General features: G+C 43.2%; 2 protein-coding genes across 4 annotated transcripts in view; both read right to left on the bottom strand.

Moving 5' to 3' along the window:
* Positions 1-14,590, bottom strand: part of LOC112551021 (spermatogenesis-associated protein 7 homolog) — a 39,118-nt gene extending 24,528 nt beyond the window's left edge. The window contains exons 1-4 of the mRNA XM_025209557.1: positions 14,537-14,590; positions 14,354-14,418; positions 11,646-11,723; positions 8,324-8,381 (exon numbers count right to left, since the gene is read on the bottom strand). Coding sequence (XP_025065342.1) covers positions 8,324-8,381; positions 11,646-11,723; positions 14,354-14,418; positions 14,537-14,590 — 255 coding nt within the window. The remainder of the gene's footprint in view (positions 1-8,323; positions 8,382-11,645; positions 11,724-14,353; positions 14,419-14,536) is intronic.
* Positions 14,591-16,561: 1,971 nt separating this feature from the next.
* LOC102385443 (spermatogenesis-associated protein 7 homolog) overlaps positions 16,562-26,663 on the bottom strand; it is an 86,285-nt gene continuing 76,183 nt past the window's right edge. For all 3 annotated transcript variants that reach the window (XM_006028205.2, XM_025209576.1, XM_025209575.1), the window contains exons 5-7: positions 18,906-19,027; positions 16,919-17,418; positions 16,562-16,783 (exon numbers count right to left, since the gene is read on the bottom strand). In XM_006028205.2, the coding sequence (XP_006028267.1) occupies positions 16,699-16,783; positions 16,919-17,418; positions 18,906-19,027 (707 nt within the window). In that variant the 3' untranslated portion in view covers positions 16,562-16,698. The remainder of the gene's footprint in view (positions 16,784-16,918; positions 17,419-18,905; positions 19,028-26,663) is intronic.

The following is a 26,663-nucleotide window of genomic DNA, read 5'->3' on the forward strand; positions in this document are numbered from 1 at the left end:
CCCTTTGAATAAACCTTAAAATCCACTCAGGTATGTGGCCTCCTTTAAATTGGCTATAGTTTTGCTCTCTGCAGAGACCGTTTTGGGACTGAATAGTCTATAGACTGAATAGCTAGGCAATATCTGAGGCTAGTGATACAAATGTGAAGGAATAAAATGCCAAGCCAGCAAAACATCTAACTTCCCCAGTGATGCATTCAGTACCTGTAGCTCACTGTGCGTGTACTGCTTTACTGCTTAGCTCTGGGATACTGGGCATGTCTACATGTACACTTTAATGTGCAATAGCCTGTTTTACTAAAGCAGCACATAAAAATGTGTTAATACAGTAATGCACAGTGGAATAGGCTACTGCACATTAAGCATTACCTAAAAAGCATGCGCTTGCACCACTGCACATTAGCGCAACCTAATGCACATTTATTTAGTATCTCGTAAATGCATGAATGCATGTGTAGACACACCCACCGTGTTGTGTATATACTGCTACCAGCAGGAACAGGGAGGAAAAAAATAACTGGAAAAGCTGTGCATGGTAAGAAGACAAGCAGCTTTGACCAACTGCTGCTACTATAAATGCTTGTTGCTCAGCATTCCAGTTTGAGTTTGGAAATGTCCTCTGGGAAGTTGTTTTGCTTTTATCCTACTGTTTTTCTGCCCACGCCAGAAAGAAAATGGTACGTGAACACAAATGCTTTGTTTTAAGACAACCGGAAACTGGAAGTGGAAAGGACCTCGTAGGTACAGCCTGGTTTAAATTGCAGGCCCAGTTCATGGTGCGGTGGCTCCTTTAATTTTGAAGTCCCTGCCATGCCCTCCTCTGCCGCTGATTGACAGAAGGGCCTTGTTGGCCCCACTGCTCACCATTTGCTCCTGATGGCTGGGAGGTGGAAACTGCAGTTTTAAATATGCTTGCTGCTGACCAGATGGGAGGCAAAAGCCATGGCTTAAAACTGCAGTTTTTGCCTCCCGACCATCAGGAGCAAATGGTGAGTGACAGGGCCCTTCTGCCAATCAGCTATTACACTATCTAATAAATCTCACCATGGCCATAGGCGTAAGTTTGCAGGACCTGACCTATAATCACAGGGCTTACTTTAAGCCACATGGTTGTAGATCGGGTCCCTGCTTCTGCACACACTCACTGGTGCTGGGACAGTGCTGGAAATGTAATACAAGTCAGTCTGGGGGGAGAGGGCACTTGTGGGTTCACAGGAGGGTTTTGGGTAGGATCAGAGGGGCTGGTGGAGGGGGTTGTCTCTTTGTGGGTAGGGAAGTTGGAGGGCTAAAAATAGCTCTGCCAGGGTGGACGGCACGGTAGGAGGCTGTCTCTGGGCCTGGGGCTGAGGTAAGCAGCTGGGCTTTCCCAGCTCTGGGGCTGTGCTCTGAAACTGTATATGCATTTGGTTAGATCAGGCATGGATTAGCTTGATTTATGCAGTGCACCTCCTTAGGTGAACAAAGTTAGATTGTTAGAAAGTTAGATTCTTCTCATGATCTGAACTCCCTGACTGTACATACAGTTTGGCACTTAGATCAACCTAATCCTAGTTAGATTGATCTAAGTGTAACACCTGCACATACCTTGCATCATCAAGCTTTTCCTGGTAGTCAGACAGCCCATTCATTCCTTAGTTAGAACTCTTTCTGCACTTTTTAAAACGAGTCCTCACCCTTGGTGTTCACAGCCTTTAGACTCCTGTAGATGACTATTCTCCTTTAGTCATTATTCAGCCAACCTCTACTTTATAAGATTTTTTTAAAAGGTCCATACAAGTCCCTCCTCCATTCTATTGTGGGTTGTTGCTCTTTTTTGAGCTGCCACAAAGTAATATCATTTAGCTAGGAAGATGCCCATATCTAAACGTTGGTCCAAGGTACAGGTCAGTAAATTAGTAGATAATAAATATGCTATGATGGGATACAGTAATAATCTGCTGGATTTTAGAACTGCTAGGCATCTTCTATGATGAACCAGGCACCATCAAATTTCTGGCATCCTAATATCAAAGGTATGGCACCAGAAATTCGCAGGATTGGACTTTAACGAAATACTTTCGGTATGATCCAGTCATAAGTACATTACAGATCTCTTCAATTTAAGGCATCATTTCAGAAAGTTCCTTTGTCTGTGATATTCACCTAGAGTTCAGTTACTTTAGCTCAGATTGTTCTTTAGTACACTCTTCCCTGCCTACTGATTGTCAGTCAGGCTAATATCTACTATAGTTACCAAAAACACCTCTTCTGTTCTAACTGAAGCTCTTCAAAAGATACAAAATAGCTTTCCACATCCCAATTTATAATCACTTAAACTGATATTTAATCATCATGCAGGGCACATTACTAACTCCCACTTAGTCTTCTGTTTGAGAGTACAACACCAAGCATCAACACTATACTGTGGAAACAAGCAAGCAAAGATGACTCTGTTTTTGAAATGGCTAGTGCTAGTAAAAATGAAGACTCCATCTGAATCCATTGTACTTTGTGAGTTAAACTATGAAATCTTAAGCCTCAAGCTATTTATTCCCATTGGTCATTAAACCCTGCAAAATGCCCTGTATTGCGCAGATTCACAGAAAGGATCTGGTTTGCACAGGACAGTTCACAAACCTGGGTTAGAGAGATGATTTCACTGTTCAATACCTGGGGAAAGTTAGGAACCTCACAATGGGACTCTCAAAAGCCACCATGCTGAGCACTGCACTTGAACTAGGCAATGGTGAATGCTGAGAATAGGGGTACATCTGAAATCCACCCCAGCCATGGTGCCTTACCTAGCAGAACTTTTTGCTTCTGATTCACAACCCTGAACCTTCTTCAAAATGTCTGGAAGCAGACTTTAAAAAAAAAAAAAAAAAAAAAAAGAAGAAGGATTTAAGCTGGGGTTGAGGTGGTGTTTAGGTGTGTATGTCCAAAGTTGCAATCCTGCTCAGCTACTGTGTAAACTTCTTAAGTGTCACAGTTTTTGCCCTTAAAGTTCCCTAGGTAAGTGGTGCCAATATCAATGTCTATCTTTACATATCTACTCCCTTCTCATCGATGAGGATGCTGAACAACAATGCATAACTGCACAGTTGTGGTCCCCACAAAAAAGGGACACACAACAACAATACTGTTTTTTATGAACAGAGACCTGGACCATGGACTGTCACAGAATCATAGAAAATTAGGGTTGGAAGGGACCTCAGGTCATCTAGTCCAGCATTTCTCAACCCACTGGTCACGGCCCAAGAGTATATGAAAGAATCATGAACAATCATGGATTTTCTCCTTTAAAGAAGAAAAATGTGGGAAACTGTGGGTTTTCCCTTTCAGGCAGGCAGAGTTCCAGCCTGCAAGTGGCTGCTGGGGAGAGCGGGAGGAGGGCAATCAGGCAGGGGGCACCACATGCATGTGTGGACCTGCATGTGGCAGTGAGGCAGCATGGAGATCAGTTCCTGACAGGTAAGTCTATGGGGTGGGGGTGAGGGCATAGATGACATGTTGGGTGTGGGGGAACACAGGCAACCCATTGGTAAGGCATGGGGGGCACCCCCAGATTTGTGCACCCACAGTGAGCACGGAGCTGCAACCTGGCCAGATCAGCACAGGCAGCAGCTGGCTCCACAGCCCAGCAGGCTGGAGCCAGTGCAGGAGGGCAGAGTGGAGTAGCAAGACTCGTTGCTGCCACTGGGACCCCTGCACCGGCCACACCACCAGTAGCGCAAGGAGTAATGAATTGGGGGGGTGCCATGCTGCCTGAACCTCCTCCCACTGCCAGCTGCTCCCTTCGCACCTTGGCTCTACCCTGCTGCCCTGGCCCAGCCACCACTGCAGCTCTCCTCAGGCCATGGCTATACCCCAGAGGGGATGTGGAGTTGCAGGCAGTGTGGGTGGCCTGAGGGGAGTGGCAGTGGCAACTGGGATATGGTGGCAGGGTAGACCTGTTGCCTGAGGGGAGTGGTTGGTGGCAGGAGGAGGTGAGGGCAGTATGCCTCTGCCCCACACTGCTGATGGTGCAGTTGGCATAGGGGTCCTGGTGGCAGCAGCAACAAGTCTCACTGCCCTGCTCTGCCCTCCTGTGTCAGCTCCCTCCTGCTGAGTGGAGGAGATGGTTCCTGCCTGTGCCAGTCCACCTAGGCTGCAGCTCACTGTGGGCACACAAATCTGGGGGGCACATGTCCCCCTGTGGCCCACAACCCCCCTGCCCCACACACCCATCCATGCCCTGCCCCCACACTGGGGGTTGAGGGGCATCAGCAGAGCTGAGGGGTATGGGATGGACTGAGGGGCACTGGCAGGGTCAGGAGACTCTGAGTTGGGAGTGAGGGGCACCAGCAAGGGCAAATTGCAACATGATGAATATCACTTGGGAGAAATGGAGGGCCACGTGTTGATATTGCTTTTAATGTTTTCCTGTTGATGCTGATTTCTGTCTTGAAAATGAAGGCTGTTGAGCTGCGTTGACTTGTAGTGTGGAATAAGTATGTTGGGACCAAAATTAATTGTGTTTTTTCTACTTAATCTATTTATTGGGTCAGGACTGCCCATCAATGTTTACAAATGGGTCCTGGTATAAATAAGGTTGAGAACCACAGATATAGACCACCTGCCTGCTCAAAGCAGGACCGTCCCCAATGACATCACCCTAGCCAGGCTTTGTCTAGCTGGGTCTAAAACACCTCCAAGGATGCAGTACCACCAACTCTCTAGGTAACCTGTTCCAGTGCTTTACTACCCTCCTACTAGTGAGAAAAATCTAACCCAAACTTTCCTTGCTGCAACTTGAGACCATTGTTCCTTGTTCTGGCATCTGCCACCACTGAGAACAGTCTAGCTCCATCCTCTTTGGAAACACCCTTCAGCTGAAAGCTGCTATTGAATCTCTTCTCAGTCTTCTCTTCTCCGGACTAAATAAGCTTGGTTCCCTCGGCCTCGCCTCAGAAGTCATGTGCCTCAGCCCCCTAACTATTTTTGTCACCTTCTGCTGGATTCTCTTCAATTTGTCCACATCCTTTCTGTAGTGGGGGGCCCAAAACTGGACACAGTACTCTAGAAGTGGCCTCATCAGTGCCAAATAGAGAAGAAGAATCACTTCCCTTGATTTGCTGGTAGCACTCCTACCAATGCAGCCCAGTATGCCTTTAGCCTTCTTGGCACCAAGGGTACACTGTTGGCTCATATTCAGTTTATTGTCCACTGTAACCCCCAGGTCCTTTTTTGCAGAGCTGTTGCTTAGCCAGTCGGTCCCCAGCCTGTACCGATGCTTGGGATTGTTCCATCCTAAGTGAAGGACTTTTCACTAGTCCTTATTGAAACTCATGAGATTTCTTTTGGTCCAATGTTTCAATTTGTCAAGGTCTCTCTGAATCCTAGCCCTACCCTCCAGCATATCTACTACTCCCCCTAGCTTGGTGCCCTCTGCAAATTTGCTGAGGGTGCATGCCATCCCATCTTCCAGGTCATTGATGAAGATATTGAACAAAACTAGCTTCAGGACTGACCCCTGGGGCACTCTACTTGATAACAGCTGCTAACTAGACATCAAGCCATTAATTACTACTCCTTGAGCCCCACGATCCAGCTAGTTTTCTGGGTCCATTCATCCAACCCATACTTCCTTAGCTTGCTTGCAAGAATGCTGTGGGAGACTGTACCAAAAGCCTTGCTAAAGTCAAGGTATACTGCATCCATTGCTCTCCCTGCATCCACAGAGCGAGTGTCTCCACAAACGCTCAAGTTTTGCACTTCTCACCCAAAGTAATCCTTCCCAGTAAACCTTATGATAAATACTCTGCTCTAGTTTGTACTGTGTTTAGTACAAGGGGAACCTAATCATCCATTGGCAGCCTTCTGGTGCTGTTAACATAGATCAAAGTGAGAGAGAAAAAGGCAACATGTAGCCACTCAAACTCTGCTAATCACTTGAGACCTGAACATCCCATCCACTAACAAAAATGAAGGGGAGACAAATGAGCAGATAGATGGACTTTGGGGAATTCTTTCCAATATTGTTTCCAACATGTTTCAGCAGAAGACTACCAGGAACTCCACCAGCCATTGGATCCTGAAGGACAACACTCGATGGCACTGCTACGAAGAAGGACCTTGAACAGGTCAGTGTTGGCAGCCTTGTACAAGAAAACCTAATGACTCCTGTCTTTTCAATTTAGTTTTTAAGTGCCTTCGCTAAGAATCCAGGAGTTTTACATAGGCACAGTCGCTGATCCCATCCTGTGGTGTCTCTCTCTCACTAAGACTGACTTGTCCAAAGCCAAATTGAAAGTCTATGAAGCAGGATCTGACCCATGTATCAGGGGTCCTAGTCTCATGTCCTAATCACAGGACCAACTTTTCATTTTTCCATTGCCAAACAGAATTAGGGAACTGGAATAATGCATGGTTCAGTAATAGAGGCATTTACAGACACAAGGGATTTATTATTGGAAGCCTGTTTTGAGTTTATGACATCCCCAAGAAGGCTTCAATTTGTCATCTTGACTAATTCAATCATTATTTGAAATTTATTTGTGTGTCCATAGTACAGGAAACTCATTGTTCACAAACTAGTTGCCATAGTTATTGCTTAAACTATTTGTTATATGCATCATGTGATAGGTCACGTTATTATTAATCTGCATTGCATAATGTGACTGAGTGCTCTAGTCCACATTTGTCCACTAGCCTACTAGGCAAAGCTTTGGTCCCTGATTCAATTCGGTGGAGATTCAGCCCAATTCGGTGGCTGAATCTCTGAATCCGAATTGAATCAAAGGACCGTTTAATCTCTCTGAATTGATTTTTGGAGAGATTTGGCAATTTGGACATAGACACAGCTTTAAATGTTTTTTCTACATACCTCTAGGTAGCAGGCGGCTCGTGATTGCTGCAGTGCTGGGGCAGATGAAGTGTCCTACAGAAGCACAGGGAGCTCCCCAGTGCACTTGGCAGCAAACCTGGAACAGGACCAGAAGCACTTCCAGTCCACTTTCTGGTCCACTGGGGAGCATGCAGCACCCCCCCCTCCCCCCGCGACTGGTGTCTCCTGGGTCTGGGGGGAGGGCACTCAGGGTCCCCCTGCGGCCGATGGCCGAGCCAGGGACAGGGTGCGGGGTGGCCCCCCGCATGCTCCCTGGCAGACCCAGAAGTACTTCTGGTCCACTTCTGGGTTTGCTGCTGAGCAGACTGGAGAGCCCCCCGTGTTCCTGTGGGACGCTCCAGGCACTTCAGCACTGCAGCAATCATGAGCCGCGCTGCTACCTCAAGGGATGTAGAAAAAAACTTTTAAAGCTGTGCCTGTGTCCAAATCACTAATTTGCCAAATTGGCATCAAGCTTCAGATTTGGGTTCGGCTAAATTGAATTGGGGACAGTGATCCAAATCAACAGATTGAATCACTGTCCCCAATTTGGACCAAATCCGAATCCAAATTGAATAGGGCCCATTTCACACAGCCCTATTGCTAGGTGACCTTTCCTAAATCTTTTCATGCCTTTGTTTCCCATCCTATAAATTGGGGCTACAGAACCTTGAGAACTATTGATGAAAAGCAGTAAATAAGAGCTGGTGCTGTGATTATAGCTTTCACTAGTGATGAAGTATCCCAAATGTGGACCCCTGTTAGTCTGATGCTGCGTGAACAAAGGACGATGTTTGCTGATTGCTCCCTAACTGGAGAGTTCACTCAAGACGTCTACCAAACAATTTCAACATGAATCCACGTTCATTACCAGTCAATTTTTCTGCTAATGAAAATTCACTTGTGCTGGGTGACTGCGAACTGAGGGGGTCACCAGCAGCACAGAAGTAAATTTCCAGCTCTTGTCTGAGTTGACGTTCCTGGTGCTTAGCAGTGGCCACCTGGATTTGCTCAGTGTGCATGCAGGTACGCAACATGCTTCAAGGAATGGCTTGTGAAGCTTATGGAACTTCAAAGTTTGTTGCTGAGCTTTGAGGTTTCTCTACTGACCCACTTTCAGAGCAGCAGGGCTTTCAGAGCCGAGATCTACTCTTGCTTTTCTGCTACAGAAAATGGCAGAAACAGCAGAAATGTGTTGCAACAAATGTTTCTTGCACAAATGCCTTATGCAGTCTAAACCAATCTGTATTTCATCAAGTACTTTTTGGAATCTGGAAATGTGCATATAAACATACATAAACATCTTCCTTTGCTAGCTCTGAATGCAAAACACCCTAAGGGTGCTGCTGTTTATGGAAACAAGGTTAGCTTATTTTTAAATTGTATAGAAAACAGTGGCATAAATTGTTACTCTGCATTAATGTACAACATTGCTCTTGCAAGTGACAGAGTATTTAATAATAGATATTTTTTGCTCACCTCATCAAGGTCATGTCTTCTACTTCTAATGTGCATTCGTAATAAAACATCCAATGCCCTTAAAATAAAGCAAAAAGGAACATCAAGACAAAAAAACCCTCCAAACCAACACAATCCCCTAAAAAGCAATACACTTTCAAATGACAACTACTAATTTTGAGATATAGTGAAGATACATCCTAACTCTTCATTTCTGCTGTAGGTCCCCTACTCCTACCAAAGCTATCATTACATTAAAAAAAAAGTCTGAAATATTTTGAACACTGTCTAACATCCTTCACTCCAAAGTGTACACATTAATTGGTGTGAGGCTGTCTGCAATAAATGAAAATCCCAAAATAGCAGTTTCTGCCTTTATGATTTTTAATTGTGTTGACTTTTATCTTTTACACTCTCTTTATGGCAAATATAAATGTCTGTGCTCCCCATTATCATATGATGGTAGTGGTTTTCTGTGCTTTTCTGTGGCAGTTGAATCTGTATCTCTCTAAGTTATTTGGAACTATCCTATTAAGTCCTACCCACAAATTTTAACAGTCTAAATTTAGTCAGGGGACAGCTGAACTCCAGCCAGGTCCTCTTGCTTAGTTAAAGATGAATACCTTATATTAGACAGAAGAATCCTGAGGAATCTGCAAAGGGAGGGTCTTTCCCTTAAAATCTATTGAAAGTCATGATTAGTTAACTACTGATGGGTGAACGTTTACAGTCAAAACTTTCTTAATTTGAGGATATGCTTATGTATAATATGTTCCCTACTACAGACATTCTTTCAGAATGGTCTGCCTCCATATTTTCCCTTTCGGCTGTGACCATTGGTAAGTAGAAGACAGACTAATGGAAACCGACATATAAGAAATACAAACTTAACTAGATAAGGAAATTAGACCTTCAAGTTCTGCAATCATATTTCAGATCTTGCTCTAGCCCAGTGATTGGAAACCAGACAGTCATGAAAAATATGTACCTGCAATGATCTGGCAGTTTCAGCAGAATCCTTCAAGCATTATACTGCATGTCTGAGCTGGATAGGGCACTTAAGGTTTTTATCTTTACAGATATTGGACTAGATGAATAGAGGCTCTAAAATATGTATTCATTATATTAATCCTGCAACAGATAAACTGAGGCTACCACTTGTTCTTTTTATAGACTGTCGCTAAAACCCATTTAGCAATTCAACTCTGGGATTTAAAACAGAAACTGTTATTGATCTGAAGTTTGGATCTCAAAAGAAATTTAAATTTTGCTGTTAGAGATTCTCCAGCACAATATTTGGACTCTGCTCAAGGCTTTTTATCATCTTTATTTCATTGGCACTGTCTATCACTGTGGGGTTGAACACTGTCCACATAAAACCATCCACCCTGCCAGAGTGCAGCATGGACATCCTGCATCAAACTATAGTGCGTTAAGAGCATAATCAGGCAAATGTGGTTTTGAGTTGCAAGGTAGAGAGAGGGGAAGAAAGGCTGTGCAGTGATGTCTGCTTTTACAGGCATTAGGTGAGTGAGTCACAAAGCTTATACAGGAATAGCTACCAATTCTTGCTGCGATTCCATTTTACAGGGTGCGATGTGTACTCCTCTCATTCCTTTCAAGGGTTAGTGTAGCTTCATTTGCTACACTAGAGGACCTGTGCAAATTAGAGGACCTGTGGCCTTTTCCATGACATTCTGCTCTATTATGAGGTCTCTTCTTGACATCAAGAACTCCCAGTCCTTCAATGCCAGGAATGCTGAGACTGGGAATCCCAGAGCCTAACACCAGGGCAGTCCCATTAACTTCTGTATTCCTGAATCCTTAGGGTTGTCAGGCAAATGTAGGCATAAACCTAGATAACTATGTATGGTGGGAGGAAGCACTCCTTAGGTTAGCAAAGAGAGTTGGTGCCAACCGTATTGTAAAACCACAGCAGAGCAGATTAATTTAGTTTTGACTCTGTGACCAATATTCAAACCAAGATAATCACAAATGAGTTTTTCAGGCACTAAACCTTTCTGTTCATTTAGTGGCAGCTGGAGAGATTTCTTTTGGTCTCTCAGTTCTTACTTAGATTTATCAATATATTTCTTGGCATAATGATTTTATTACAGCTTCCTAAACTAACAAGAGTTTTATTACTTTTAAGAACAAATAAAGAGTAGGGATTATAGGAAGTGATCCCTCTGTGACAGCAGAGAACTGGACACAATGGCCCAGAAGACCCCTTCTAGGCCTATGATCCTATGAATTCTCTAGGAAATGAAAAATGGGCTGTGGGCAACAGTATGTTTAAACAAGAATTGAAATTATACTGCTTATACTTATCCTTGATGAGGAAGGAATAAAATCATGCTGAAATAAATCTGCAGATGTCTATGGTTGCTGTTTTTAAAAAGTATCATAAGGATTTTGGCTGGAATCCACTAGAATGAAAATGAGTGGTCCCAATTGTCTATCAGTGTAGGTGATTGCAGGGGTTGGCAACTCTTCTATCTCTAGATGGCATCTGAAGAAGTTCAAAGACTTTATCGGTTTGGTGTTGTGCTCTCTTTTCCTTAGAGAAAAGAGACTGTGAAGATGAAGGCAATATAATTTCATAATCGAGAGGAGACCTACACCAATGTTGATTTCTTTTTATCTCGTCTGTGTTGGCTGCGGGCAAACAGAGCATTATTGTTTATTGGGACTCCCAAAACATTCATTATTAGAAATATCATTACAAAGAATGTGTGCATGTGGGAGGCAAGGCACGATTTCAATAGCCAACTTGAAAACTCCACGCAGATGCAGGTAGGTACCTGACTGGGCTCGGTGTATTAGTTTTGGATCTTCATTAATTATTTAGCAAGCAGAAGAATGCAGTTGCTCTACTGTAATTTTAAAGAAAAGAGCATCATTACAGAGTTACAATCTTATTCTACCTTTCATTTTTTTGAGAGTAAAAGCTCCCTTCTTAAGATGTATTTTGATGAGGAAGACTCAAGGTAGTTCTGTGTAATTTTTAACCCCAAGAATCTAATCAAAACCAGACTTATCCAGGCCACTTATAGCAATAATGTATATTGTCATTTCATAGAGATACTTGATCCAAAGAATATCTATTTAGTTCTACCCAACATTATCAGGAAATAGAAAATATTTTCAGTGAACCTCTTATTTTATTTCTAAGCTTTGTGTTTTATTGGGCATTCTTGCAAAATGTAAAAGCCACAGAACACTTCGAAAGGACAAGTTGAGTCTGTCTCAACATTAGCATTAAGGCCTTTAGGCTCACCACTATATATTTAGCCACAATTTGGTTTTTCAGATCAATAAATAGGAACTTTGAAGTACTTACTCCTTGTGATAACAACTTCTAATCAAAATATCATTTGTAACTTCTTGAAGAAACTGAAGGTATTTCAACTCTTCTTCTCTATACAAAAACATGGCATAAACTATCATCACAATATTCAGGCACTACAAGACCTTCTGATTATCCCATATAGAACATGAACAAACTTAGAGTGCAAACTGGTATAACTTTTTTAAAATTAAAGATGGCTGTCACTTTGTGCTGCTGATTACATTTTAAGAGCTTGTTTTCATTAGGAAATACTAGTTTTCAACATTGCTTTAAGGAATCGAGTTAGTTAGCTGACACAATGTTGATGAGAAAATTGGGCTTGTTTAGAGCAATGAATTGATGTAGGCAAAGAAAAATTGTATTGGTCAGTCATGGAGTTTCTGTGGGAAAGGTCCCAGAAGGGTTTAATCAAGGTTTGCTAACAAGATGCAGAACATGTTTCTTTCTCCACCCTGCTGGTTAGTTGTGATCAGAATTCTGGCAATTAACCCAACACTTCCTAGAAATGTTTAACCAGGCGAAGAGTCCCCTGTAGGGATAAGCCCTAAGGATGTGGTAACACTGCTCCATTATAGGGTAAGACAGTGTCATACTGACCTTGCAACCTACCAAACTATAAGCAGTGAACTGCCTTAGTGAGGTGTGGCACCCAACACCAGAGGAGCAGAGCCTACTGGCCTATATGCACTGCCACAGTGAGGTGGCTATGCTACTTCTGTTTCAGGAGGTGGTATGTGCGGTGTGAGAATGGCATGTCTTAGGCCACATACAGGTGTTATGTTTCTACCAGGAGAATTGCCTTTCTCCCAGTATAAATTGCCAGTTTACAGGTGTTCATTCAGTTTCTCCCATAGGAAACAGGCCCCATCCAGGAGAAAGATCTTCCAGGTTAACAACTAGAATCAACACCTCACCTGTAGGCTTGACTCCTCTGTTATCAAGCAGACGCTTCACTGGTTCCTTCCCCAGACTCTGGTAGGTGGGGCATTTCCTCACAGATTGACTTCTAATCATGGAGGAGTTAAGATGCTGCTGCCCCTGGAGTCTTCCTGAGACTGGGGAACCCTGGTCAAAGGAATGGGTAGGGAGCATTGCCTCACTGCTCTCCTTCTCCCAAAGACCGGGAGGGGAGAAGCAGCAGCTATTCCAGTGCTTCCCCAGTTCAGAGGAACCCTGGTCTAGGGAAGGCACAGGAAGCCTTTCCCCTCTGCTCCTTTCTTCCTAGGGCTTGGGAAGAGTGAAGCAGCTGCTGCTCCCTGAGTCTTCCCCAGACCTGGATCACCTTGGTCTGGGGCAGGTGCAGGGAGCAGGGGAGAGGAGGAAGCTACAAGCTGGTACTGCCTGTACTGCTCTCTCTTTTGGAAAGATTTCTAGTGGCAGAAATTTCCCAGAATTTTCTAGTGCTAGAAATGAGCACCTGTTCATACCCTTAGTATGGTGCTGCCTAATGCTGTAACTGAGGCAGACATGCCCTAAAGTCTTTGTTAATGAAAACTGAAAGGTGTTCCACCAAATCAAGTTGTCTGCTAGTTTAAAGCATGGATACTATATCCTCCTTTCCAGGGGATATGGAAAGGTAAACAGAGCTTTTTGATTATGTCCTTGCTGTTAGATAGCTTTCTGGCTGCCAGTCTCCAGATAGTCCTGTTTGCAGCAGCTGTGTAGCATGTGGGCCGACTGCTCTGAAATGTGGGTCTTTCTTTCAAGTTACTCAACCAGAACTCTTTCAGAAGAGCAGCTCCTGCCAGCAGTTTTATTGCTTAGTCTCTTGATTTAGTTTATCTTGATGCTCTTCCTGGGCCACTACCAGTGTTCTCTTATTTGAGTCCAACACCACTGATTTTGATGTTCAAAAGAGAGACTCTATTATGTTTGCCGCTCTTGCTTAAGGTCTGATTTTTCTGGAAATCCTGAGGATTCAAATATCAAAGAAATTTCCCAGCAAGTTTTTATTTGGCTAGTAATTCACAGGGATCAGGCTAATTCAAATAAAGATCAATTTCAGTAACAACTATAATTTTGGGTCTTGCCTAGTTTAGGTACACTTTTAAAGAGGCCTGATTTTCCAAAGGAGCATCTGAGAATCCACCTCGCTTAAAACAGCTACTGCTGGAAAGCCAAATATTACCAATCACTGTTGAAGTTCTTGGCCTTTGATGTATCATTTAAAAATACTGCTAGCAATAGGAAGAAGCTATAATTATTATGATATATTTCTTATTAGCTTGAGAAATTTATGAGATGGTTATTATGATGTGTTTTCTTGCAATTGCAGGGGACTGAGCTTGATGGCCCAAGAGATCTTTTCTAGTCCTCTGTTCCTGTAATCCCTCATATGGGTAGCAAAATGCCTGTATCATCAATATTCCAGTTTCTTTGTGCTTAATCAACCCTGATTCAATTTTGTGTCAGCTTCTTACTGGGTGTGTCTACACATGCCACCATGGCAATGTTGTTACTGCGCTTTGATTTAGTACTTCCTTTTGGAAGCACTACCTCATGGTGTAGTAACAGCACATACTGCCCTATATGCACGGTGCACATTTTTAGCAGCTAGTTTGCCGTAGTGGGGTGCTATACCAGGGTCACGTGTAGAGGCTACATTGCTGTTGTGTGTTGCTATGGCAATGTAGCATCACACATGTGATTGGACAAGTAATAAGAAATAATTTTAAAGGAAGAACACATTATTCACTTACTTTTCCTGAAGCTGTGAGCTTGGAGAATGTGGTGTTTGGGGTTTGATAAACCGCAATTCATGGTCCTACCATGTTCAAATAAAAAGGAAAAAGATCTTCTAATGCTTCTTTATTAACATTTTATAATGCCAATGAAAAACCCCATAAGGAAAATTATCTGATTTTGTAACATGTCAAGATTACAGTAATTCTAATGCTCTTATAAAGCAGCCTACTGGAAGCAACAGCCCAGTTCATGGACAATAGACGTCTAAGTGAGTATGTAGTCCATGAGTACAAATGATCTGTATAAGCAGCATTGTACAGAGAAAATGTATTATTTAAGCTAAGTTTTTGTGTGCATAGAAAGAGAAATAAACATACACAATAAAAATTATGCAAACACTAAGGTAGAAGACTAATACCATAGAGAAGTGAGGATGGTCAAGGATTTTGCTAAAGTGATGACCTCAAAACATTTCAAAGGAAACAACATAAGTGTAGTTGTCTACAAAGTGTTTTCTTTTGTCCTCTGGGTGCTGAAATAAGTGTAGGAAAGAGTTTGCAAGAGACTTTTATATGTCTCACAATAAGACACATTACAGCCTGATATGCGTCTTCCAAAGAGAGTAGTTCTTTGAGCTATTTCTATTGTAATAACAGATGCCTATTGACATTACCTAGCTCAGTGGTTCTCAACTTCATTAGACTCAAGCCACCCCTCCAAAACCTTGTGGATTGATTGACACATTGTATCAAAAACTAATTCATATATTGCAGTGCTTACCCTCCTTGCAGAGGGGTCAGGCAGTGAGGGTTGAGGACAGGCAAAAACTTATCCACTTATCTGCTTACATTTCGTGGCACCCTTCAAAGGACTGGTGGCCTCCCAGGGGGATGCAGCACAGTAGCTGAGCCACTTACCTAACCTAACATGCTAGACTTCTCAAATTCTTTTCCAATCATGTATGAACCATGTGTATGACATCTTGCAACATTCTTTAATTTTATGTTGGTTTTCTTCCATTACAACTTTTAAATTCCATAGTTATTAACAGGCATCTGGGTTTTCCATTCACTGAGGAAAAACACAAATTTCTCCTTTACAGGAGAAAACATGGGGAAACAGCATCTTCCCCTTTCAGGCTGGCACAGTTCCAGCTTGCAAGGGACTGTGAGGAGAGGGAGGAGGGTGATCAGACAGGAGACGCCATGTGCATGTGTGCACACACATACACGTGGCAGCCAGGCAGTGGTGGAGAGTAGTTCCTGCAGCTCCCCGCAGTCTATGGAGGTGGGGGGAAGGAGCACAGGCCACATGTTGGGTGTGGGGGGCCCCACACCTGATGTGCTGGGGAGGGTGAGGGAGGCCATGTGCTTCCTGAGATTTTTGTGCCCACAGTGGGGTGCAGGGCATAGGGCTACAGTGGACCCAGACCAGCTCTGGAGGAGCTGCCTCTGTGGCCCAGTGTGCAGGATCCAGCACTAAAGGGAGCACTGCACCACTGTGGCCACCAAGCTGAGGCATTCCCCGCCCACCTGGCAGCAGCAGGGGGGGTATAACTTTGCACTACTGCTGCTGTGGCTCACAATGGCAATGTGGCACTCCTTCTAGCACTGGGTCCCACCTGATGGGCCACAGAGGTAGCTCCTTTCTGGAGCTGGTCTGGCCCTACTGTGGGCCCAGAAATCTTGGGGGGGAGCACGTGCCCCCCCTTGCCATGTGGTTTGTGCCCCCCAAAGCTCCCTCCTGCATGACCTGTGCCCCTTCCAGGCCCCCCACCATGTCACTTGTACTCCCCCACCTTCCCCACACACCCACTCCATTCCTCTGACCCTGAGGGGCTAGAGGCAGAGGGCAGCAGGTAGGGAGCGAGGGGCACCAGCAGGGCTGTGGGGGGGCTGTGGGTCAGGAATAAGGGAAGGCCCAGGAGGTTGCGGGTTGGGAGTGAGGGGTACCAGCAGGGATGTGGGACTGTGGGTTGCATGTGAGGGACACTGGCCTATCAGGGCTGCTCAGTGCCACAAAGTGAGGGGGGATAGCTGCAGCTGGCCCCATGTCCTGGTGAGTGAAGTGGACAGGGAGAGCTCTAATTTTCCATGATAAATAACCCAAAATCAAAAGCCAAAATGTATACATAGTTCAAATTAATTTTATTATAATGATTGAGGCACTGGTAGGTTTCCAAATTGCTTTAAAGTTGTAAATATATCAATAAAAAAGTGTGGATATTGGGTTGTCTTAATCAGAGAAATTTTCATTTTTAAACACAGAAAACCAGGATTTCTATCAATCTCTAAAATGGCACTGGACATGGAAAGAAGACAGCTTTTGTATATAAATATTGGTACCATATTTTTTTACTTCATTCCATATTGGATACAACAACCTTAAGCAGTTGCCATGTAGAGTAATTTGGATGTGATCTCAGATGTGCCTCTTCTAAGGAACTGAAAGATGAAAAGGAAAATTAATAGAATTGGCTAGAGATGTATGTATTTGCAAGCGAACTGCTAAAGTTGCATAAGCTTTTCTTACTAATCTGCAAACAATTGATAAGCACTTCTTTACTGCCAGTGTTTTACCTGTAAAATTCGCTTGACTTTTGACTGTATGCTGCAGCTGATCTAAGGGGTTGTCTTCCCTGGCAATGGTTCATCTTTTTGTGGGGAGGATTATAGTACCTGTACTTTGAAAGAGAAGACTGACTTGATGTCTTTAAAATTTGGGGGGTGAAAGGTTGCTTTTTTTCTGTGAACCAGTCTGAATGTTTGTCAAGGAGATCACCACTGTATGTTTTCTTATGAGAATCTTGAAACGTCATCTTCCTGTTGCTACCCATCACATGCAAGTGAGACTGTCTATGTGGTGAAGATAACTTGCACCGAGTTGGTCTAAAAGCAGGAGTCTGAGATGATGCTTGCTGAACAATTTCATGTATGGTCTCTCTTGCAGCCAAAACTGGTGATGGAATCCTTGAATATGATTTCTGGAAAGGTATGTAAGAGAGATGTTCTCTTTCTGTAATGGAGCATCCTTTTTCAACAAATGCCAAGTGCAGGTGGCTCTTATCTGACAGTGGCAACTGCAAAGTAGAGAACAAAATAGTTGTCAAACAGTGGATCAAAGCCGTTTCAGCTCAGTGTGAGGCTTAAGATTTCTAACACAAAGCTTGATGTCCCATCAGTAGCTCTGAAAGTGATATCAATGATTCCTAGAGCTCAGCAGTTTGCAATTTGAGCAAAACCTCTGTGAGACACTTCCAGAGCTTGCAGTGTACCTTGCTTGTTCTCTTTGCCTTTTAAAGAAGCCAAGATCTTGATTATGATGGTCTGGCAGCAGGAGGGAAAAGACCTCCTTTCTTTGGTTCCTGTGTGTTCCCATTTATGGTGCTTTCGGGTGGACACAGCTCACAGACCTTCAACTAAAGCTGCACCAACAAGGTGAGTATCATTCCCTCTTTTTTTTTTTTTCTTAAAAAATTTTTTTTTTTTGCATATATATGTATGTAAATACTAGCACTCCTGGGTCCCAAATTAAAATCAGAAGCCAAATGTTCTCTAATAACTCAAGACATGGTGGGTGAAATCCACAGACTCAATGGGGGTTTTGCCATTTATTTTAGTGACATCAGGATTTGGTCCACTGTATTTGCACAAGTGAACTAGATTCTACAATGTAACTCTAGGAGCCATCTGTTAATTGAAACTTGATAAACATACAGATAAATGAAGCCAGTTTTTTGAGTCTCTTATTTTTAACAAAAAAAATCTTCCTGAAATAACGACAAGGGAAATATGAGGCAATAAAGGCCACAGGATTGCATCTCAATCAATACAGTAAAGAAACCCTTGACACTTGGATCCATTGAAAGCTTCTTCTTACAAAACAGGTTGTTCCTAATAGAAATACCAGTAAGTACATGGTTAAATTATTTCAAGTGGGTGATTTTCTATAAAGTGTTAAATGCAAGATACTGCTTTTTGTTTTCATATATTAATATTAGACTTGATCAGCTCCAAGGACCGATGCAGTTCTTGGTTAAAAATTCTCATCCAAGTTAAAACTGATGAGACACCTTAGCTCAAAGGAGCAAAGCGTGTGTGTGTGCACACATGTATACTGCTAGCAGGGAGGCTATGTAAGGATAACAACAGTGTAGGTGGGAGTTCTAGCTAGCATAAAGCACGATTGTTTTCATATCACAGTTTATGGCAAGCCTACAAGCCTAGTAGATCACTCAGGGCATGCATGTAGGTTAATTGTAGAGTGAGAGCAACAAACAGGTTTTGTTCAGAGGGGAAAAAACCCACAAAAGCAAAATTTAAGTCAAATATTATTTCTAATTTAATAAAACAGTGGTAAACAAAATACAGTTGTTTGGTTGAAACTTGAAAAAGTTGTAGTTTTAATTAATAAAATTGCCTTTACTGCTGCATTAGAGGCATATACCATCGTGTGAGACTAAAACCAGTTAATTGGAAGTTTTTTAGCATTTTGTGTGATTTGCTGCTTTCTTAATGCAAGTATAGTCAGATCCCAGGATAATAACGGGCTAAGAATATTGCTTACCTTCTGCTGATGTGCAGAAATGCTCCTGGCATTAAATGGTGGAGTGGAAAGGATTTGCATGATTTCCCTCTTATATTTTTCAACTGCTTTTACTAGTCTGTCTTTTCTCTGCTGATCCCTGTCTGTAAATGTGGGAATGCAAATGCATGGTTAGCCAATGCGTGATTACATGGTTAGCCAATGGTCATGTTACAGAATATTACTTATTTAGACAAATCTTATTTCTACAGATCATATTATTCTTGATGCACAGGTACATCCATGGATGCTATCTCCCCCACTTTTGGTGGGTGACACCTGCACATGTGCTCCATCATCCCCCTGAAACACACTTCTGGATTTAGGTGAGATACAGCTAAAGGCATTCAGAGAATAAGACATTTATGCTGGAGAGATTTCACCACCAGAGGATGAGTAAAACATGGTTTTATTTTTTAATCCCCTTCATGGAAATCCAGTGATTAATGATTAGATTACCAACTAATAATAAGGCCAACTCCTAGGACACCACAATGATATAAAGCTGCTATGTTTAAACTCTAGCTCTACTATTGTTTAATACACTTGTGTGGATATAAGAAAGGCTAATACTACACTTTACCTTAGGGAGGTAAAAATACATGGAAAAAATAGTGTCAAGTGTGTTTAAAGGTTAATTTACACCACTGCTTCTCCATACAAAGTTCCTGGGTTGATACTACATATGAGTTTGAAGAGGTTGGAAAGCAGAGTAAAAGAGAAAGCAGAGTAAGCAGTAAATACATTTTTAGTGTCCTGGTCAGAGCCAACCTGAGCAGGGTGTGGGGCCCGGGGCAAAATCATCCCATGTGGGGCCCCACTCCTTCCCTGATTCTATGCATCCTGGATGCGAAGAAGCTGCTGCCACCATTGGCAGTGGGGTGGGGGAAGGAGGTAGTGAGCAGCTGGACACAAAACTGGTGGTGGTGGCTTGGAGTCGCCACCACCACTCCATCCAGCTCCACGAGGCCCCCCCAAAATGTGGGGCCCAGGGTGGTTGCCCCAATTTGCATCCCCCCCAGGGATGGCCCTGGTCCTGGTAGATATTACGTTTATGATACTATTAACCTGTTACTCATATGATAAATATTAACTATGCCACATATTCAGGCAATTAGTTGCCTGATATGTGGAACATCTTTATGGCATGTTTCCATCATGACTTAAACTGAATGTGTGGCAGGGAAAAGCCTCACCATGCAGCCTGACATTGGCTGCCTGCTGGGGCTTTAAACTTACCAGCCAGCACAGAAACATCCCCAATCCTCAGAAGTCCATACCCCAGCTGGGAGGTGCTAAAAGTTGGGGATGGGGGATCTCCCCTGTGGCAGAATGTCACCTCTGTCTCTCCCCAAAAACTGCTATGTGACAATTTGGTTAACATGGTCACTGCAGAAGGAAGACATCCCATCTCTTTAGGTGACCCTGAGTTGTAACCTGAGTTGGATACATTCCTGAGGGAGGGGGGAAACCTGCTTCCTTTGCCTACGTGACTGGCATCACATACCTGGGTGGGGGGCTTAAACTTCCTATTGTTCTAAGCAATACTAACCTGACTGGGAGGGGGCAAGAGACCCTGCCAGTCTACCCGGCAATCAGTGATGCATTTCAAATTGGTTGGCTGGCACCAACAGGTGCTGGCCTCCATTAGACCTGATGAATGAGGTCATAAGGTCTATATAAGTTAAGGACTGCCCAGGAGGAGGGACAGTTGCCATGATGAAAACTGAGAGAGAGAAGCGGGATCATCTGAAACTTGCTCTCTCTCTTGAAACTCATGATCAGTGACCTGCCTGCCTCCAGAGGGAATCTCCACCTGCCTCTGGATGATACTCATGAGCAAGCTACCTGAGATCTAACTAGATATATAGCTTTCAGTAACTCAGATGCGTGATCAAAGGCTACCTATCCACCCTGTTTGCTCTATGGGATTTCTCTGATATTGCTCTACACTGTACCCTATTCCAAACCTACTCCTTGTAGCCAATAAAATTCTCCTTTGTACCTAGCATGGGAGACTTATTGGGAAAGGGTCTAGATTATGCCTTGGGGTCCCCTTGGTTCGGCTGACTAAGGGAGACCACTATTTGTGCTTCAGATTGAGGAAAGCATCCTAAGTTCTTGAAGTGGATCAAGTACCCTCAAGGGCTACTAGGCCTGTGTTTCTCAGGGGGCACAGAGCTAGGATCAGTCCAGACCCTGGGTGGTGGCGATGTTACCCCCAGGGTAGGAAGGAGGTCGGCCAGACATGAGGCGCTCCCAGGGAGGCACTTGGAGCTTGGAAGGTGGTCGGGCACAGTGACATGAGTGCCTCAGCATAGGAGCACCCCCTGCTGGCCCGCCACATCCCCCACCCCCAGCTGCTGGCACCCTTTACACATGCACCCTGTGGCATGAGAAGATGCAGATAGGGGAGCTCCCTCTATCAGCTTTAGGTGGTGACATACAGAGAAACTTCTGTTGCAAAATTAAAGCATGTCTGTGTCTGTGAGAGACTTTTTTTGGTAGTGTTGAACAAACCCCCACATGACTAGGGAACCACTGCTAGATTTGCATCCTTTGCTCCAAGTGCAAGGTACATTTTTTTTTTTTTTTACCTTTTCTATTCCAAAATACCAGACAGCAGTGTGTACCTATAGTTTATGAAATCAAACCCCATACACTACACACAGAACTATCCCCTGAAGAATGGGGAAGAGAAAAAAGCACATTATTTATACAGAACTGGGAGACAGTAGGATCCTACAGTGAGGAAGGAGTTATATGAACCTATACAGAAAATTATTTACATGTGCTCTGCATTGCTGTTCACTTCAGTAGGAGCCAAAGATCCTACTGAAGATAACAAGAACAGAGTTAGGTGAACCACAAGCGATTCTGATCCACTCTTATCGTATTTACCTGAATCCAATATTACTTTGAATGAAAGACAGTCTGCCAATAATTAGATTATACCTTAGATTCTAAGGAAAATTATACGTTTGTTTCAATTTTTCATGCATAGAATCTAATTGCTGGAAGTTCTTAGATTTGTCTTCCCTTTCCCCCCTCCTTCCCGCAACCACTGAAGGGAAAGCAGAGGTGCAGGGACTGGTAGCTTGATCTCCACCCCTTGTCCTCCCTCTGCCACTTGTCCCCCCTGCCACCACTTACCCTTTGATGGCTCTGGCTCTGGCCCCTGGTCAGACTGGGCCTGAGCTAGAGCTGCAGCAGCAATCCTACCATTGCATGGTCTCTCCCATGCCTCTTCACTGTGTGGTCTCCCCCACCCACTCCACCTACACTGTGCACCCTTTGCCGCTGCACTGCATGGTCTCCTCAACACTTCCTTGCCACAAAAGATACCTCAAGCCACCCTGGGTAGGCAGCAGTGGCAGCAGCTCTGGCCTCAATCTTGGTACACAAATCCAAGACAGGGTTTTTTCCCCCCCTTATGTTAAATGGGGATGCGGGGGTGGGAACCTCATCTTGAATATGGTAAATATGTTTCTTGTCAGTCAGGTTTTGAAAATTATGTATAGATTTAGTAATTAATCACAAAGGGTCTGATCCACCTCTGCCTGAATGGAAGGCTTTCCACTGACTGAAATGGGGAGTGATTGGGATTCAGTCTTATCCAGATATATCAAGAGGGCTCTTCAGAAGCTTAAAGCAAAGAGTTGTAGTAGTAACTGAAAGAGCCATGAGAATGTGCTCACCACCTTCAACCTGAGTTTAATAGTCCTTAAAGGACCAGCAGTGATAAAGGTTTTGTACATCTAGTTACTTTTTGATGCAATCAAATATACATCCATGCCATATCAAGTTTAGTACCACATAATAGCTGCCTGCTCTACTGTTCTTTGGTTATTTCAGTTGAAAGGGGAACATGAAGAAAATCCCCTCCCCCCCGCCCCTTTTAGGTTAAATCTCAATTTCTTAACTCCAAGCATAACTTCTGGCATCAGAAAATATATTTTCTCCTCCATTAAATATTTGTATGTCTTTTATTATTTATAAATATTTGAGACACTATTTCCCTTACTGTGAGGCTGGCCAGTGCTCTGCCTCCCCCATGTGCGTGCATGCATATGCATAAATGTATGCATAAACACACAGACACACACACTCATCTCTTTCATACCCCAATAGGAATTTCTTAAACATAAAGGATCTCCCTGTACTGCAGACCTCTGTCCTTGCGTGTAGTATAAGGTTAAGATGAAAATATATGTAGTGGGAGCAGGATGTTGTTTTTCAGAGGTTTTGATCTGGTTATAAATACTTAAATCACTAGAGAAAAATATTCATTTTCCCAGTCAAAGAACCCTAGCATTTTCACTTGTTTGTCAGCATTTGGTACTGTACGTTCATGAGCACTGTGTATTAACATCTGGTATCTATGCACATCAGTGGGAAGTTGTGACTGCCAGCATTATGGCTTTTAAAGAAGCTTAATGGATTTATGTGATTTGTCCATAGCCCCGTTTTTACTGTTAGTGTGAGACTTAATAAAAGTAGGCAGGCTGTTTCCCTGTTACCAGAATAATGGTGTTTTGGAAGTACACTGTGCAAGGTCTGCTATCAGTTTATTAAAACGAAAGTTAAAATGCTACAACAAACTACTCAGTACCTTATATTGCTAGTTAAAAATGCCATAATCTGTTGAATGCTTTTCTCCTTTTTCCTTGAATTTATCTACAGCAACTATCTGCTTTTCTGCTATTCCTTCAAATGCAACTTTCTATCTTTTATCTAGTAACTTTCCTACCAAAATCCTGGTTGAGGATGAAGTCCTGATCATATTCAAGTTAATAGCAAAATTTCCATTGACTTCCCTGAAGCCAAGATTTCACCCCAACATGTATTTTAGCATTGTTTGTAGCTTTCCAAATACATTACTGATAATATTTAACAAGACCAGTTTTTTATCATGCTGTTGTAATACGAGCAGCAACAACTCCTACAGGCTTCACACAACAGTGTGGCCTAGCTTCTCAAGGCACTATACAAACACATGAAAGCATATAACAGATAACATACAAAAATGCAGACACAGAAAGAAGGTGATTATTCTAAAATCTCGTGGCAGATCAACAGCAGAGTCTGGAAAGGACCCAGGTTTCCCTATGATCAGTAGTTATTTATCACAAGGCTAAGTTGCCTCTCCATTCTGACTATATTATGGCAGCTCCTGCAGTCCTAATTTGGAATTGGGGATTAATTGCACTGGTGCTGAACAGATAGAGATAAAAGGTCAAAAAATGAATGTCTGAATGATAGCTACTGAACAAGTGCTTTGTTACTATCCCCAGTGAGATTTATTATCCTGCTTCCCATTAATCTAAATAGGAGTTAACATTATCAGTATGTTATTGTTAATAGGATGAAGCTATGACTTTGTCCGTGCAAATCTGGAACCAGATCACTCACCCTTGGGAAAAATATATTTTGCTAGTTTTAGCTATTGTCGACGATTACTACTTTTTTCATTCAGTCAAAACACTCGTATAAAATGTTTCTGTATAAATTATATAAAAGTCTCCAGGATAACAGCTGTATCCTGGAGTCCTCTGTAAGGATGTTTCCATAAACTGTTTTTCAAGAACACTCAGACAAAGCTCAGTCATTCACTAATTTATGCCTCCTCCTGCAGTGGTTGCCATTAATTGTACAGATTTACGGCAAAGTGCTATTTGAGTTCATCTTGATATTTAGCTAGAGATGAAGTGAGTAAAATTAAAGGGAACATGATTAATTAGGAATCAAGGACTTTTCATAACAAAATAAGTTTTGGTACTACTGCTACCATTCAGTCCCTCAACTAATTTTTGTTTCTTTACACTTCGCCTTTTCCTGTCCTTTAAAAATGCTTTTTCTCGTGTTGTCATGTGAAAGGCTCATACACAAAACAAGTAGAAACTAACTTTCTCTACACTGTGGAAATAGTGAGGTTGATGAGACAAAGTACCAGCAAGTGCAAAACAAACTGAGCAAAGGGCTTTTAAACCAGATCTCTTTGTTTCATTTGTCTTAGGCTCTCCTTGTAACCATAACTGGCAGCAGCAAAGGGAGATAATGCCTGGGTGTGACAGACAGTAGTAATGGCCTGAGACCAGAGCTTGAGGGTAGAAACCAGGGCCAAGAGTCCAGAGCCTGATAGGGCAAGACAGGGGCTGGAGCCCAGAAGCCAGGTCTGGCACTGTGGGCCTGAGCTAAAGGGCTCAGCTAAATGAAAGGGGTACAAGCCGGGGAAGCTGAGGCCTCAGGAAGGGTGTGGAGGGCTGAAGAGGCCTGGTGTTGTCTTAGGGAAAAGCGCCTATGAGCCAGATTGAACGGTAACATCTGCAAGTCATGGGCGTAGCTATAGGGGAGGTTGAGCGCCACAAATAGCCCTTAAAGCAACAGGTTCCCTGGGGGCCTGGATGGGCCAGGAGGGCCCACCTAGTGTTTGAGGGCAGGGTGGGGATCAGCAAGGTTCAGGAGGAGCCCCTGACTACTAATAGACAAGGGCTCCCTCTGGGACCTTTGGCAACTTCTCTTTCTCCTAGTAAAATAATACCAACAAGGCATGGCAAACAAGAGGGCAAAAGGGGGATGATACCCAGAGAACCAGGCCAGGACATGAGCTGCGAGGCCACCAGTGGGGATCATGGTGGTGCTACAAGAATGAAAATGACAGTTCATTGATAATGCAGTAAGTTGTAGCATTTGGTAAACCAGGTATAATACAGCCAAATGGAAAGCCATACATCTAGGAACAAAGAATGCATACCATATTAACAAACTGAGGGCTATCTTGGGAAGCAGTGACTAAAAAGGACTCGGGGTTCAGGGTAGACAATCAGCTGAAGATGAACTTCCAAAGTGTGATTGGCCAAATGGACTGTGATCCTCTGAAGTGTCACCAAAGGTATTCTGAGTAGAAGTGAAGTTATTTAACCTTTTTATTTGGTACTAGTGTTATCACTACTTAAATAGTATGTCCAGTTCTAGTATGCACAGTTAGAGAAGGATGCTGATAATCTGACAGAAGTTTCAGAAAAGAACTATCATACTTATTAATGGACTAGGAAATAGAGATTTTGTATATTTCTGATTGGGCTCAGCTAGCTAAGATTAGCAAAGAGAAGGTTTAGTTGTTTACTTTACTACCTGTTTTGATATAGGCAACAGAAATGTGGTAATCGGAAACCTTTCATTCCACTAGGCAAAGATCCAACGAATGGAAGTTGATAACAGACAGATTTAAACTAGGAATAAAGACTGAAGTTCTAACACAGCAGCTAATTAGTCACAGAAACAATTTACTAAGAACTGTGGTATATATTGTAAAATAAAAATTGGATTTTTTTTCTAAAATATGTGTCTAGTTCAACCAGAAATTAATTTATGGAAGCCCTATGGTCTGTGTTATACAGAAGTAGGGTTACTCTATTTCCAGTTTTAAAAAAAAGGACACTTGCCAGGGGGGTGGGGAGAATATGACTGTGGCAGGGGCATGTGCCTATGCCCTACCTCTGGCCCTCGCTCCTAAGCCACAATCCCCCCAGCACTGCTGCTGCTGCCCCACCTCTCTCCTGACCCATAGTACCTCAGATCATGCTGGTGCCCCTCACTCCCAATCTGCAGTCCCCCATGTCCCTGCTGATGCCCCTCACTCCTGACCCACTGCCTGTGCTCCATGATCTTAACCCACAGACCCCACCCACCCTGGTGCCCCTCACTCCCAAACCACAGCGCCCCCCCCAACCCCCCCCC

This window comes from Alligator sinensis, unplaced genomic scaffold, assembly GCF_000455745.1.
Source record: "Alligator sinensis unplaced genomic scaffold, ASM45574v1 scaffold842_1, whole genome shotgun sequence".
In the NCBI taxonomy this organism is placed as follows: domain Eukaryota; kingdom Metazoa; phylum Chordata; order Crocodylia; family Alligatoridae; genus Alligator; species Alligator sinensis.